Below are 14,540 nucleotides of genomic sequence, written 5' to 3'. Positions count from 1 at the left end.
GAAAAAACAAACTAACAAACAAACAAAAAGAAACAAACAAACAAGCGAATAAAAGGGACTCAGGCGAGGGTGGAGCCGTTATACAAACTTTTAAAGTCTTTGTTAAAATGCATTAACCTCCAGGATTATACACCAAGTATCTCATCCAAGTGTTTCGCGTTTTTCCCTTAAAAGTGACATGATGATGGAAACCCGTAGTTAAAGCAGACCGGAAATAATATTCGTATTTTCCTGTTATGTTAAAAGTATGGTTGACCTAAATATTCTGTCTAAAATTTTAATCGCTTTTGTTACGCGTAGATACATTTTTTAAATAAATAAGAGTTTCGTGACCATAACGTAAGCTTGTAATACAAAACAGTTTTTAGATATTACTGAACGTAGCAACTCTGGCATGTGAATAAAAGGGATAGTGGGACTGTTTTCGAAAATAGTCCTGGGAACTATATTGTGTTACTGCAGCCGTATGGCTAGACGCCAAAATCGTCCGTTCAATTTTTCCTTTCCCCGAGAGATACAACAATAAGTTATTCAGACCGAGTCCCCTAAAAAGTTATCAGCGGTTTAGCGGCCATTTTGTATTTGAAATGCAATGTTCCATGATGGAAATGATGTCTGTTGATTTTTTTCTAAAATTTAGTGAAATATTGTGACAGTAAACATTTCTCAGATAAAGAAGAGCTACTCAAAATGACGAATCCTAGAAAATTTTCCGATAAACTGGAAATAATAAAGCGTAGGGAGGCTGAAGCAAATGAAGCCTTTGTACAGATCATGCGTGAAGTTTCCGATGCCAGGAAAGGTCCAGCACCGGTATGCATATGCTAAATATACCAGCTAGTTCTTTTGTCGTTTATATTATATCTTTAGGGAATTATAATGTTACATAGCGTTCATAAATTTGTTTCAATATTTCCTTAAAGTAGCAAAAACACTACCTTAGAACGTAGTGTAATTTTTGCTTTGTGTGACAAAGAAACAATTTTATTTAGTACATACGGCAAAAGTATAAAGGGGGATCACTACCCAACGTTAACAACTATGTGAACTCTTCTCAACTGGCAAATCAGCAGGTATGGTATTAAATGTTTAGGGATTTGGGGTCAGCTAGGTATGTGTAGCTAGCCTATAGACTAGCTATGTCAATACGGGATCTTTCCCTGATCGGGTGAGTGTCCCCTGATTGAGTAAACCACTCGATCAAGTGAGTCGGCACCGGTGGCAATTTTTTACAACCACCTGATTGAGTGAGTCATAACTGGTGGTAAATTTTTAGCTAGCTAAATACATAAACAAACCGAAGGTGCTTGGGAGAGACTTAGTTCTTGCCTAGCACCTAGTCAGCTTAAGCTCTACAGACAGCTAGCTAGTTATGTTAAAGATATCAATATTCTCTACTATACTTTGTGTCAGATATGATAAAAAATATGCACATTTTTCTCTATAAACTAACTTTAAGCACATGTTTGTAAGACAACTAAAATGAGCTTTAGAGCCTCAACATGTGCAACCTAGACTAAAAATATGCACCATGTAGTCAATCCAACTCAAGAATTCATCAATAGCATCAAAACGGCACAGTGAATTTTTTTTAATTGGTGAATCGGCGCCAAATAAGTTTATGATTTAATGTAAGCAAAAATTATATTGCACTTTTGGCCAGCAGCTTGCCCTTTTAAAAAGCAATTGTAAGCAAGAAAAATACTCCCCTGATTCAGGTAAGTCTCTCCCGGTCGGGTGGTTGTGCACTCACTCGATCAGGTGACTTACCCCGATCTTGGGACAGTCACCCGATCGGGGAAAGATCCCGCACTGTATGTATAGATGACTTTCAATGTTTACGTTTTTACGAGATTCTTGAGCATGCACAGAAAAAATCAGTAAAATTGACAGGCAAAAAAATGCAGACCATGGGTGAAGAAATTCAAATTATGGTTTAAATTTTTTGTACTATGGCTACTGGCATCTTTTCACGAATAAATATGATCTAAATCTAAACTACATGCAAGCTATATTCGAATTTTAAGATCAAAAGATTTCTCTAATTGAAAATAAAGTTTGAAATAGACTGGTCCATGCCTGTCTCTACTGCATCTTCCAATATTTTGTTCTAACCTGTATAATAACAAAAAATAAGCTATTGTTTCCTATACTTGTTATACTCTATTTTATTGTTTATTTTAAATTGTGTGCAAATAGGCCTTAAGCATGTGAGTAAAACATGCTGAACACGAGTCTGATAATTTGCATGTTTTTCTGAAAATTGTAGTAAAATATGTGTGAAGATTAATGGCTAGTGCATCAAAATCCATGTAAAAGCCTCTTGTGCATGACTATACTTTATTTTATTGCAAGATGTTTTATGAGAAAATCAGCAAACTTCTTATTTTTTTTATGACAAAAATATAAATAACAGGCCACAAAATTTTGAGTAATGATAGTCCTTCACCTCGTCGTTGCCCTAACTTTTAAATAGTGTGAATGATTTTTCATTTGCTAAGAGAATTAATATTTTACAAATCTATTTTTACGATTTTCCTTCCAAATCTGTACTTTTAGTAACTGTTACCCTATTTGTAAATGGATACCCCATTATTACCCTAACCAAGAAATTGAGGCGACGAAAAATCGTTCACTGTTACCCTTGAATTAGTTCGCCATTTGCTATTTGCTAATCAAAATGTCATTTTTGTGCATCACTTTGCAAAGAAAATGATAAAATTGCGAATCCAATATTTCTGTATCACTTCCTTGTCATTAAATTAATCATTCATTCTTTTTGTTTGTTGTGCTTCCATTTAATTCTCATGTTTTGCTTGATTATTTTATGCCGGGAGAAGAAATAATGACCCTTTCCAATAGTGTATTTCACTTGTAGATATTTAATGAAGTTTCGACTGAAAATTAGCGCAGTTAGCGTTAGAAAATAAGAAACAGCATTTTACTAAAAGACTCATGTTTGAAAAAAACATATTTTTTTGTGAAAACAACTTTAATTAGTATATATACTGTATTTAACTTGCGTTGTAATATTCACAAATACTGGTTAAGAACCTCTGAAACAATAATTTCATTTTGAATATTTTCTTAAGGCCAGGATATTCTTGCAAATATCAATAAATATATTCTATAATACAATTATAATTTTTCTAAAATATACTTATAACTTGTTATTTAATATCATTATAATTTCATTTAATTTCATAACATTGTTGCCATAACAATGCTAGCAGATAATAGATCTATTGTCACACAAACAATGGGCATTTAAAACCAGATCACCAACAATATTATTAAAATCAAACTCGTTTGATTTTATTTAAATATTATAGCCTTGCAGGAAATTATGATGTTATGACGCACAACCAGGTGTTGAAAATATACATATTATGGCTATATTATAAGAAATTATAACCATATTTTAAACATATTTTAAGAAATTATATTGATATTATAAGGTATATTTCAGTGATATTATGCAAGTGTATCCGGTCCTTTACAACTTGGTATAAAAACTTATTTCCTTTTCCAACATTATTTCGGCTATTGGAGACAAGAAAGTTAAAACTGAGAAAATTACTAGCTCAGACGTTAGTTCTCGTGTTTGGGGTCACAACGCCCCCACTTGTGCACGGCATAAAAAATAATAACGCAGGAAAAAGTAAAGCTTGCAGGTCACAAAAAATACAAATTCTTATCGAAAAAAAGTAGCTACTAATAACAAGCCATTCGTCATTGATCTACGTTGTTCCCAGGCTACATCTAGATGGTGGTTTACTTTGTTACAGACTGCTGGAATTTTTGTGAAGCGACTTTACTTTTCTAATTCTAACCCTGCCTAATTCTTTTTCTAAGTCTAACCCTTAAGTTAACTTGTACTAAACGAAACTCTGTTCCCTTCCATACAATAAAGTTGCCTAGTTAAGTGACCCTTTCCACCTAAGTCAAAAGGGCACCTTTTAAGTGTCACATGTATGATGAGAAATTGAGGATACGTGCGAACCCCCTTCCTTCTCTTCCTCTGAAATAAGCACGTAGCTCAAAAATTAAATAAGTGCCTGGTCACTTATTGCGTTTTATGTGACATTCTAAAACTTTGACTTGTGAAATGAACTTTTATTTTAAGTAAGGGAACATGTACCAAAAGATGTTTTTTTCCTAACAAAAATAGTTTGGAGGCAAAGGTGAAAAAGAGGCTTTTGGGATTTGTGTGCAATGCATGAATGGTGTTTAACTTATGGTTATCTTTGTGCACATAAATCAATCAATGTTAATATCCTGGTCTAATTGAAGCACATTGATTTAATGTTGTGTAATGCTAATGGAATTAAATTGTAATGCTATGTATCATACCAAAGAGGATAGAAATAGGGAAGGAGAAAAAACTCAAATTTAAAACGCTATGAATCTATTAAATTCTCTATTGTTTTCCAAACCAATAAACGCATAAGCACAAGGTACTCGGCCTAGTTTTTTCCCAGCAAAATTGATAAAATTTAATTTTCTCTAAGGTATCACCTAGTTTCCAGTACTTCTTTTGGGCTAAAACTTTTACATTGCAAAGAAAAAAAAGTATAGGGACAAGGTTTGTGTTATCCACGCTACAAATTGTTAATGAGAGAACTTCCATCTGTATCAATTCAGAACTTATGACATATATTATAAGAGCTTAAAGAGTTACGTATTATGTTTTTGACGTGTGTGTAAGTAAGATTCTCTTTTTTAGATGGACATAAGCTGTGATGCTTTTTTCTAGAACCCTATTTTGCCTTCTTCCAACCCCATCCCAAGGGCGTCTTGTATCATCTTTTGTTAACTGTCTGGATTTTTCAAGCGAGCAATACAGCTTTTTAGGCATTCTAATTGGCTTAGCGCTCTTGACGATGAGCCAATGTTTTGCGATATTGCCAGTCGTCAAGAAAAATGGTACCTTAAAATGTAAACAAGCACGAAAACCAGATTCAGCAACGTTCCGTCTTGATGCTTCTTCAACATGGCTAGTTAACTGGCTACATTGTCCATAAAAACGATGCTGGTATCCAGTTTTATCAAAAATACTAAATACAGGGTGACTAAATTATAACAAATAAGTCTCCTCTCATTTTCAGATTTGTTCCTTTAGCTTTGTGGTTACTGAGTCAGTATAAAGCTCGTTGAAGCCCATGTTTTTCTTGGCTACCTAGCTAGTTAAAAAAATTACTTCGATATTCGATGTAACTATATTTTAGCTCTGCATTATTCTGTACGTGTCGAACATCGTAATGTTTTGTTTACAAAGTTTTATTCTTTAGGAACTTTCGAATTCTAAATAGAATTTTTGTTTTTAGACAGGACTGTTTCGAATTTTGACCTCGAGTGGTAACAAAAGTAGTGCTAATAAATTTATTATAAGAACACTAAACTAAAATTCCTTTTTTTTGTTTTTATCTAACTTAGACGGTTAGCAGATACAATAATAATTTTGTAAATCTGCCATCTTTGGTGCCCAGACAGACAATAAGCATTATAATATGTCTTTCCTGTCTTTAAATTACACGCTATTTTATATATTATTCATTTGAAAACTAGTTTATCATGCAACCCTAAACTACTTTTAATATTACTATAAATGCTGTACTATTGAAAAAAATGAATCATTAGTACATTAAACATTTTGTTTTCATTGCAACAAATAAAACATTACAGAAAATACATGTTTATGTTAATTAATATTTTTGTGTTGACATTGTTAAACCATACCGTAATGCTTTAAATATACGCCCGGGGCGTTTATTAAATTTTTTGACATTTTGGGGGGCATCTATGCGAGGGGGGGGGGGGGGGCAATTAAAAGAGGGAGGGCGTTTAAAAGAGAGGGTATATTAAATTTTTTACACGTTGTCTCTTTTGCAGTTTTTAAGGACACCTATAATATATATCTTCACAACAGAAAATAAAAGATATTCACATGTTTTAGAGAATGAACTTGAAAAGCGAAAAACTAAATTTCCAACCTTAAACCTAAGATTTAGGAAAAAAGTAAGTAAGTATACTTTTACTTTCGCCTTAAATAAACTCCCCTTATAAGGAAGGGGCGTCTATTCGAGGAAGGCGTTTATTTAAAAAATGACTGAAAAGGGTGGGCCTTTAATAGAAGGGGGTGTTTGCTTAAGGGCGTCTATTCGAGGGGGCCTTTAATAGAAGGGGGTGTTTATTCAAAGCATTACGGTATGCCAGCCACATAAAGAGTACTTGTCTGGTAATAAAGCTTCTTATTCATTCATCACTTGTTTTCTAGAATATGTATGCTAATAGCATAAGTGATTTTTTTGGACATCAACAACAACAACAGCAACCACATAGCTACAGATATATAAATGCACATCCAAGAAGAAACATGGATCCCCCTGCTGGTCCCATATTCCCATCAAGGAATAAAGTGCGATCTTGTAAGTAACTTAATAAAACTTTTATGAAAAACAAAGTTTTTATATTTTTAATTTTATGTTTTATTTATATATTTTGATGTCTAAATATCTTTGTTTTGTATCCATAGCAACTGTGATGTCACCATACAACTTAAGCCAACAGCAGGCGATTATTCCTGAACAAAATGATACCCCATCTTGGAGGAGGTATGAATATATTTATTCGTAAATTATCATTTGTCATTAATTAGGGCTTAAAATTTAAGAAGTGTGTCTGAACTCATTGTTTAGTACAATATCCAGTATTGTGCGCAGTCATCCAAATCTTGTAGTTGAAAAAATCAGAACATGTATTACACAGTTCCTTGCATGCCAGAAAAATTGGCAGAGATATATAATATTTGGTAATTACTAAAAATGATATTTTTAATCCTCTCAAAGGAAAATGTTTTTTGTATAATATATTATAAGGCGACTCCAAATTAAATCTTCGAACCTAGCTGACCCTTATTTTTAGCAAAAAATAATATCACGCAAAAAAATTTTAAAGAAAAAAAAAAGGAAAAAAATCTCATCTTTTCTCATCCCATCTTGTGAAAACATAATGAGCATAGAAGATGATGTTATTTTTTGTTATTTGTATGTCAGTCTACAATTATACTAAACAAGGTGATCAATAACTTTACTGTAGGACCATCCTTGGTAAGGCCACTTAAAGTTGATTCTTTGTTCATGGTAATTTGTTACAATAGAACTAAAATGCGCTATGGGATAATTTTGTAATCACAAAAATAGTTACATGAATTTTTATGTGAATTATAACAAAAATTAGCTACTTTCGCTAAAATAGTTATAATACAAGTAAAAAACAAGTTGTTGTAACACCCTTCTTCGTTATGATTATAATATATGTTTAAAATTATGCTATAACTAAACTGTAATACAGCAAGACTTTCTATTGATACCACTTATGAAAAATAATAAAAAGCAAGGTAGAATACGACTGTTGTAAACTCTGTGACGAAGTTAAAATAAATGATTTTAACGCTGCGAAAGACTTTAAATATTATCAACTAAACCATAGTCCGTAAAAACAATTTGCACTTAAATTTAGATTTTCCTATAAAACTGCGCAAAAAACAAATCGTTTTATTTTACTAATTTAAGTGAGAGAAGAATAAATTGCTATATAAATTTCAAAACAGTGCAAGTATAACTTTCTGTATAACTTTCAAAACAATACAAGTATATTTTGAACAACTTTCAAAATAGCACATCCAGAATTGATTTTTATAAAGTACAGTCAACAGGGACCAAGAACTAATACTGTCAACAAAAATCAAGTTATATATGATTTTTCAGCAATAGAAGCTTATGAGTTGTTTGGAAGGATATAGAACATGACTATGTGAAGAAAATTATCGGATTCATGGTGAACGAGTTTAAAATTAGTAGAATTTGACAATAAATAAAAATTAGCTCTTCGTCATTTTTAGGCCCACATAAATGCCAGTCACAGAAGTTATATTTTGACGTGCAACTTACAAGCATTTTAAATGACATTGAAGTCGTAGTTCAAATCATTGATGTCAAACAGCTAACTGTTCTTTATTTAGAACTTATTCAGATTCAGCTATTCAACAAACGTTACAACAACCTCCCAAAAAACACTCAGATGGTAAGTTTCTGCAGTTCAACCACCATATGGTAATTCGGCCAAGAAATTCATTTAAGCTCCGGTAAAAAGTCAGTCTAACCATTTCATTCTTTTTATTTTTGTTTAAGGGTTTTGTACTTAATCTGTTATCTTATCCAATGTGACAGTTGAACGAGCCTTCATTATTCTGAATGTTAACCTGTAGAATATGCATCTATTTTAAAAAAGACCCTTTTTTGGCCAAAAAATAACTAGATTTCCAGAATTTGATTGCAATTAATGACCAAGGAAAAGACCTAGATTGTTTATGTTTAGTACCGTTAGGTATTTCAATATTTACATTGAAATATTTTTTATAACAACCTGATTTTCAACCGTAGATCTATGTGATCCCTCAACTAAGGGTTATATTGAACATTGTGGCTCTAACATATTTCTCTTTTTTATAGTGAACGAGATGGGGAATGGAGTACAAAGGGTAAGTTAAGTGGTATACCGTTCTTGCCAGGTTAACTGATGTTTTAATAAATTTTGTTTAGACAACCAATTAACAAGTTTATTATAAGGAAATGTATCAAGGAATATTTATTTAAATTTTCTTTTAGACTTTGCAACCAACGCAAGAAACACAAGATATGCAAAATTACCAAAAGTAAGTTTCACATAGCTTAAAGTGATTCCTAATTTAAGCATTTATATCTCACATCATAAGTTTTACTTGGTAAGTTAAGCCATAGCCACAATCCCCACATAATATATCAAGACAAGGTAACAAATTTTAAAGTTCGTCCCTGAAAGTTCTTATATACGCTATTTCTATACTAGACTCACACAATTTCACTTATCGTTGCTTACAGTGGACTTAGCATCTATTTAGTCTTACCCCAACACTTGAAATGTGCAGAATTTTGCTGACGTCAGCATAATTTTTTTTTTAAATGTCAAGTTTTTTTTTGGACCCATAATGAGATTAAAATCCTTAAAAAAAAACGAATCGCCTTATAAGCAACAGCCAAATAAGAACAAAAGATAATAAACAAAGCTATAGCTCCTTAAAGCTTTTTTACACACACACGTCAATTATACATCATCCAGAATATGACCATCAATTATTTCGCTCCAGCGTTCGAATAACTAAATTGACACATATCACGTCATCAGTCTTAGCCATTGTCTTTCAAAGCTAGCTTTCTCAGGTAACACTGGTGCTCCCAAGTCTTTTCTTGTTCTAAAAGTCATTTTTTATTTTAAAAGTCATTTAAGTTGCATATCATGACAAATGTGATAAAAGTGGAATTTGATATCGATTGGTGTATCATCAAAGCAAGCAAACACAAGAGCTTAGTTTTACCAACCCGATAATTACCAAGCAACAGTTAAAACATAAGCAACTTTGAACCTTTAAAATTTGGTGTTGCTTTTTTTTCAAAAAAAAGAAAAGCGTCACCAAAAATATTAAGAGGCCTGGCACGAGTTAACGAGGGTCATTTCAGCGAAAAATCTGATGTAATTTAACTGACCTTTAGAATATATAAGCATTGATAAAGTTTAAATGCACATCCCGTAACAGGTCTAAAATTACTGGTGACAAAAAAAATGTCGAAATTTACTATTACTTAAATATGACATCATAATTTATGCAGAATAATTAAATGTGAAATTCTTTAAATGTGAATATCTTGAGAACGGAAAGAGCTTTTTAAAAAATATTAAAAGGCTTGTTAACCAACTTTTTAAGCCCTATAGTGTAAGTCAAACATCATTTTATACCTTGGGTTCCCTTTATTAAAAAACGCGTTTATGGGATATAAAGTGGTCTAGAAGCAGCAGCAGCAAGTTTACCCTTGGCTTAAACATAGATTTCCACAAGAGGAATTGGATGATAATTTTGCCGGCAAAATGTATCTGAGCATGCGCAGTTTGTTTTGGTAGATTTACCAATCAGAAGGAAATCGTTATTGTCTAAAAATTTATTACTAGAAAGAAATAGCTGTTTTAGTTTTAATGTTCAAAGGTTTACATTCGATTTTTTTTGATTAAAATCAAAAGGCTGTTTTACAGCTAATTCGCCTTTGAATTCGTCACTTACAATTAGCTTCGTGGATATCTAAAAATAGGCCAAATATATATGACATTTTCTCCAGCAGTGCTCAAGTTGACCAACGTTGGCAGGTGGTCAGTAATCAGGTTTAAAATCAAAATATTGTAGGCAAAAACTTTCTAATCATGTTCATAAATTATTGGAAAAACGGCTTTTGAGGCTTTTTTCAGAGTTTCCCCCCTCTCCCCCTACAGTCATTGTTGATTTTGTGTTTATTTGTGCCCCAAAATACTGCCGGCGACTCTGAAAAAGACCTCCAACCAACACTGAAGAGTGGGGGGAGGGGGAAAGTGGTTTTTCCAAAACTATTATGAACATGATTGTAGGCTTTAGTTTAATCTTTTTCTTTTATTTCTTTTCAGTTCTTCTCCAGTGAGTCTCAACTTTAACGACAGTTCTCCCAACAAAAGCCATATTGAAATGCAAGCAAACACAAGTTCTCTACCAGACTTATCAAACCTATCTATACCATCTCCGATACAAAACCCTATCGATGTGGAGCACGAGGCTAAAAATTCGACAAACCACGATGTCACCAACCCCTACACTGTCCCTTATAGAGGACCGCGTCGAAGTTTGGGCAAGCAAGTCTATCCACGACATATGACGTCCAATCCAGATGTGCTAGAGACACTACAGAGAGAAAAGTTACACTTGAACGATTTTCCAGTGTTAAATATGGAGAAGAATGATTTAAGCTTGCCAGCTGGTGTTTCTAGTTCGGCACCGCTATCTCCAGTGACTCCTCCACCTTTTTATTGGAGTTCCACACCAATGTCACCCTTAGCAGCAGGAGATTTAATGCAACAGGGTCCAACAGATTTGCAACAACAGCTGCAGCAATTTCAGATCCACAGCGAAAATCGAGGCAACAATGGTATGGTTCACCCTCCTCCGTATCCGTCGTACACGACAGACAATGATAGCTATAATAACTATTACTCCAATTCGTCTTCTTTTTCACCCAAGCAAAATGTATATAGAATAAACTCAGGACCTGCCCAGTTAACGAGTAACAATAGCAGGTCGCTTTGTGATCGACAACTCGAATCAGCTTTAATGCGAGTTAAAGCGCAAGACAATAACGAGTTAAGCGAGGCTGACTTAGATTCAGTGCGAGTTGCTTTAGATCCCCTTGATTTTGACGCTGTTCGAATGTTGACCAATGAGAATACAGAAATAGTTGACCAATCAGCAGAAGAGCAATTCCGAATGGAGCGGTATAATTGAAACATTAGTACGTTATTTGTAGGGCTTTAGTGTACAAAAAAGGATACAGCTGAACCATTTGTTGAGTCAGCCAGTTTAGTTTTAAGTTTACACACTTCTACGTTGATGTTATTCTCCATCGTTGATGCTGTATCCTTTTTTGCACTCTGTAACTATATGTCAGATTGTACATAGATACTTGTAACATAATGCATCTTTACATATATTGATTTTAGGCAGCCTAGTCCCAAATTCTTTTCACCTCTCTGGTATATAGGGTGGGATATATGGGTTAGTACTAGGTTGGGTTTTATATGACTTGCTTATTGTTTACCAAGAATAATTTTTTTGAAAATTTTACAATTTTATTTGTGTAAATGTTTATAATAAAAGGTAGAAGTTGATATAGAGCCAAGATAATGGAAATAGTATCTTTGAGGGCTTAAGGTCGGTAATACTATCTAAGGCTCCGGCTTCTCCAACGCGCTTTTTCATTTGTATAATTTTAAAATTTCATATTCTTATGGTTTTAATTTTTGCTACTTAGAAAAAAGTCTGTGTGACTATGCATTTTGTCACTTACCTTATTCGAAGTAAAGAAGTTATGATAAGCTGTGCTTACACCAAAATGATTTCTTTGTATGTGTTGTTCTCTGTTTATGTACAGGTGCCTGTGAACATTCACCTACTGTTGTGTACATATTTTATTTCGTTTTGTTGAGATTTCGTTCTAAATAAATACACTAGTTTGTTCACATGTATTCATGAGAGCATTTTTAGCTGGAGATTTATTTTTTTACCTAATTTGCCGTTTAAGTCTTTACCTTGGTAATTCTAAATGTATAGTCAGTGTGAACACATCTGTCTCATTTTAGCATGTATAGTTACAACCTGGAATATACCGAAATATGCTCTGAAAATATAAACATCCGAGTATTTTTTCTTGAGTTGACAATTTCTCTCTTAGTACGGTACAGAAACTGAGCAAAACTGTCATATTTGTAAAAACTATTGTGTATCGTAAAACTGTTACCCGAGCATTGTGTAACCCATGAAAAATGGGTTTTAAACTTATACATTAAGCCAGATAAGTAACAATTTTTGAACCCACTTAATACAGTAGAGCTGTTATAAAATAACCTGTGTCATTCCGTCCGTTGCCAGCTTTTATCAGAATTTGATCTTTTTCTGATTATTTGATCTTTTTCTTGTACAAACATGAGAAAAATAGAGCCTTTAATGTGACGCAGTCAGTTTTCTTCAAAAAATGATTTATCGGTATAAAAATAACGAATTAATGCGCAAAATGACCTAAAGCAGTTGAACATAAGGATTTGCAAACTGTTCTCAGAATTGAATTATTAGTTTTTTTTGTAATAAATTCCGGTAATTCAGGTTATTTTCCCTTCGGACGGTTAAGAGGACGTCATCCTCGTTCCTAGCACCTGTTGTCTCTTCTCTATAACCGGTAGCGATGTCAGAAAAGATGCCCTGGGGGCAAGGTCGAGAGGACGGAGCAGTTAGGCTCATATAAACTTGTAAGGTCGTTTTATCTGTCGTTGAACAGGCGAAGGCTTTTTGAGAAACCTGGTAATTAGCCAAAGTTGCATCTAAATTTTTTTCGAAACCGTAGTGTACGCTCTCTTGGTGAAACTCCAAATTTAGTAATTGTGTTTCGCCTCAGTACAATTTTATTTTTGTTCACCCCTAAATAGTAAATGTGACCGCAAATTCTTCAAAAACCTGGCGCTTTTTCGACCCAAAAGTTCTTTGAGATAAACCTCGGGATTTTGTCTCAAAGAGATCAGCACAAGGCCTTTTTACCTGGTACGGCAAGTGAAAATTATTAGAAGTTTTACTACCTCGCCATTAAGATTACATGTTTGGATGTTACTTAGGTTAAATGTTGTTACTTGCAGGATAAGTTTTACTTAAAAAAAGCTTAGTGAGTTACTTTCTTTGTTAACTACAAGAGTCTTGTCGGTTAAGGTAAAATATGCAGGCGGTATGCGATCTGTGTGGAACTGTTATGGCATAAGGCAACCTCCCATTATAAAAAAGAGACAACGAGCCCGGGGATCGAGGTTGGGCATAAGGTAGTGAGACTTGATCGTTTAAAAAGTAATTATTTCAGAATGGTTAGGTGAATGTATAATGCTAGTTTGAAAGAGCGGATTGAAAGTTCAGATGAGCTAAGAAGCGTTAAGTATTCGTAGTGTTAGAAGTGTTAACAAGAAGATTGAGATGGTCCGGGACTCTTGGAAACAATTTGGAAGATAACTGGGTAGAAAAAGTGTAGAGACTTCAAATTTCCTGTCAACAAGCCCAGGATTAAACCGCTTGGCAGGATGTAATAAAGACAAACTTGATATAGAGGAATCTGAGTTTAGAACTAACACGGTTTAGATAAGGTTTGAGTAGGTCATTAATATACCCCCGTCCAACCCGCGAAGATATAATAGATACACACTTCTGAATGAAATCTAAACTATTTTTAGATGCACTTTTCATACTCGTCGTTCTTGTTAAAGACGGTAACGAACCCACCGTCAAGTAGCGGTTTTTACAAGGTAGGGAGAAGAGGATTGTTGTTGAACGCGAACGAAGATGTATATATAAAAAACACTACCGAACCTGAATTTGATGTAGTGTAATGGAATTAAATTGTAATGCTTTGTGTCACCTAGGAATATAGAAAGAGAGAAGGAGACAAAACTCGAATTTAAAGCGCCACGAATCTTTTGAATTCTCCATTGTTTTTCAAAACAATAAACACATGAGCGCGAGGTGCTCGGCCTATTGTCCGAGCAAAATTGATAAAAGTAAGTAAGATTCTCTTGTTTAGATGGACATATTAAGCTGTGATGCTTTTTTCTTCTTTATTTTTTCCTTCTTCCAACCCCATCCCAAGGGCATCTTGTATCATCTTGTACTATTTTGAAGACAATACATCACCGTCCGGATGTTGTCTTTTTTCGACTCGGCCGGCCGCGGGCGCGGAGACACAGGATAAAAGCCCTGTCCTAATGGAAGCAATGTTATGATTTTTGCCGACACACCAATTAAATCTCTCAAGAGGAGGCCATCTTGATTGATGTATTTGCGTAAAGAAAGATCAGACACTTAAAAATGGACAAGAAATGAAGAAGATTCGTTGCTCGCTAGC

At 33.8% G+C, this 14,540-nt stretch overlaps 1 protein-coding gene across 2 annotated transcripts; it reads left to right on the top strand.

Annotated features, from left to right (window-relative positions):
* The first annotated feature begins 55 nt into the window (after nt 1-55).
* LOC130636564 (CREB-regulated transcription coactivator 3-like) lies at nt 56-12,300 on the top strand. 2 transcript variants are annotated; one of them, XM_057446326.1, is made up of 9 exons: nt 56-245; nt 641-813; nt 993-1,073; nt 6,278-6,428; nt 6,536-6,614; nt 8,024-8,085; nt 8,514-8,542; nt 8,670-8,716; nt 10,528-12,300. In XM_057446326.1, coding segments are annotated over exons 1-9 (1,491 nt in total). In that variant the 5' UTR covers nt 56-244; the 3' UTR covers nt 11,396-12,300. The 2 variants fall into 2 exon arrangements, with proteins under 2 accessions (XP_057302309.1, XP_057302318.1); XM_057446335.1 differs by lacking the exon at nt 56-245 and having other exon boundaries at nt 560-813.
* Nucleotides 12,301-14,540: the final 2,240 nt, after the last annotated feature.

The sequence above is a fragment of the Hydractinia symbiolongicarpus genome, chromosome 1 (genome assembly GCF_029227915.1).
Source record: "Hydractinia symbiolongicarpus strain clone_291-10 chromosome 1, HSymV2.1, whole genome shotgun sequence".
NCBI classification, from domain to species: domain Eukaryota; kingdom Metazoa; phylum Cnidaria; class Hydrozoa; order Anthoathecata; family Hydractiniidae; genus Hydractinia; species Hydractinia symbiolongicarpus.
This window is presented reverse-complemented; position numbering and strand designations above follow the sequence as displayed.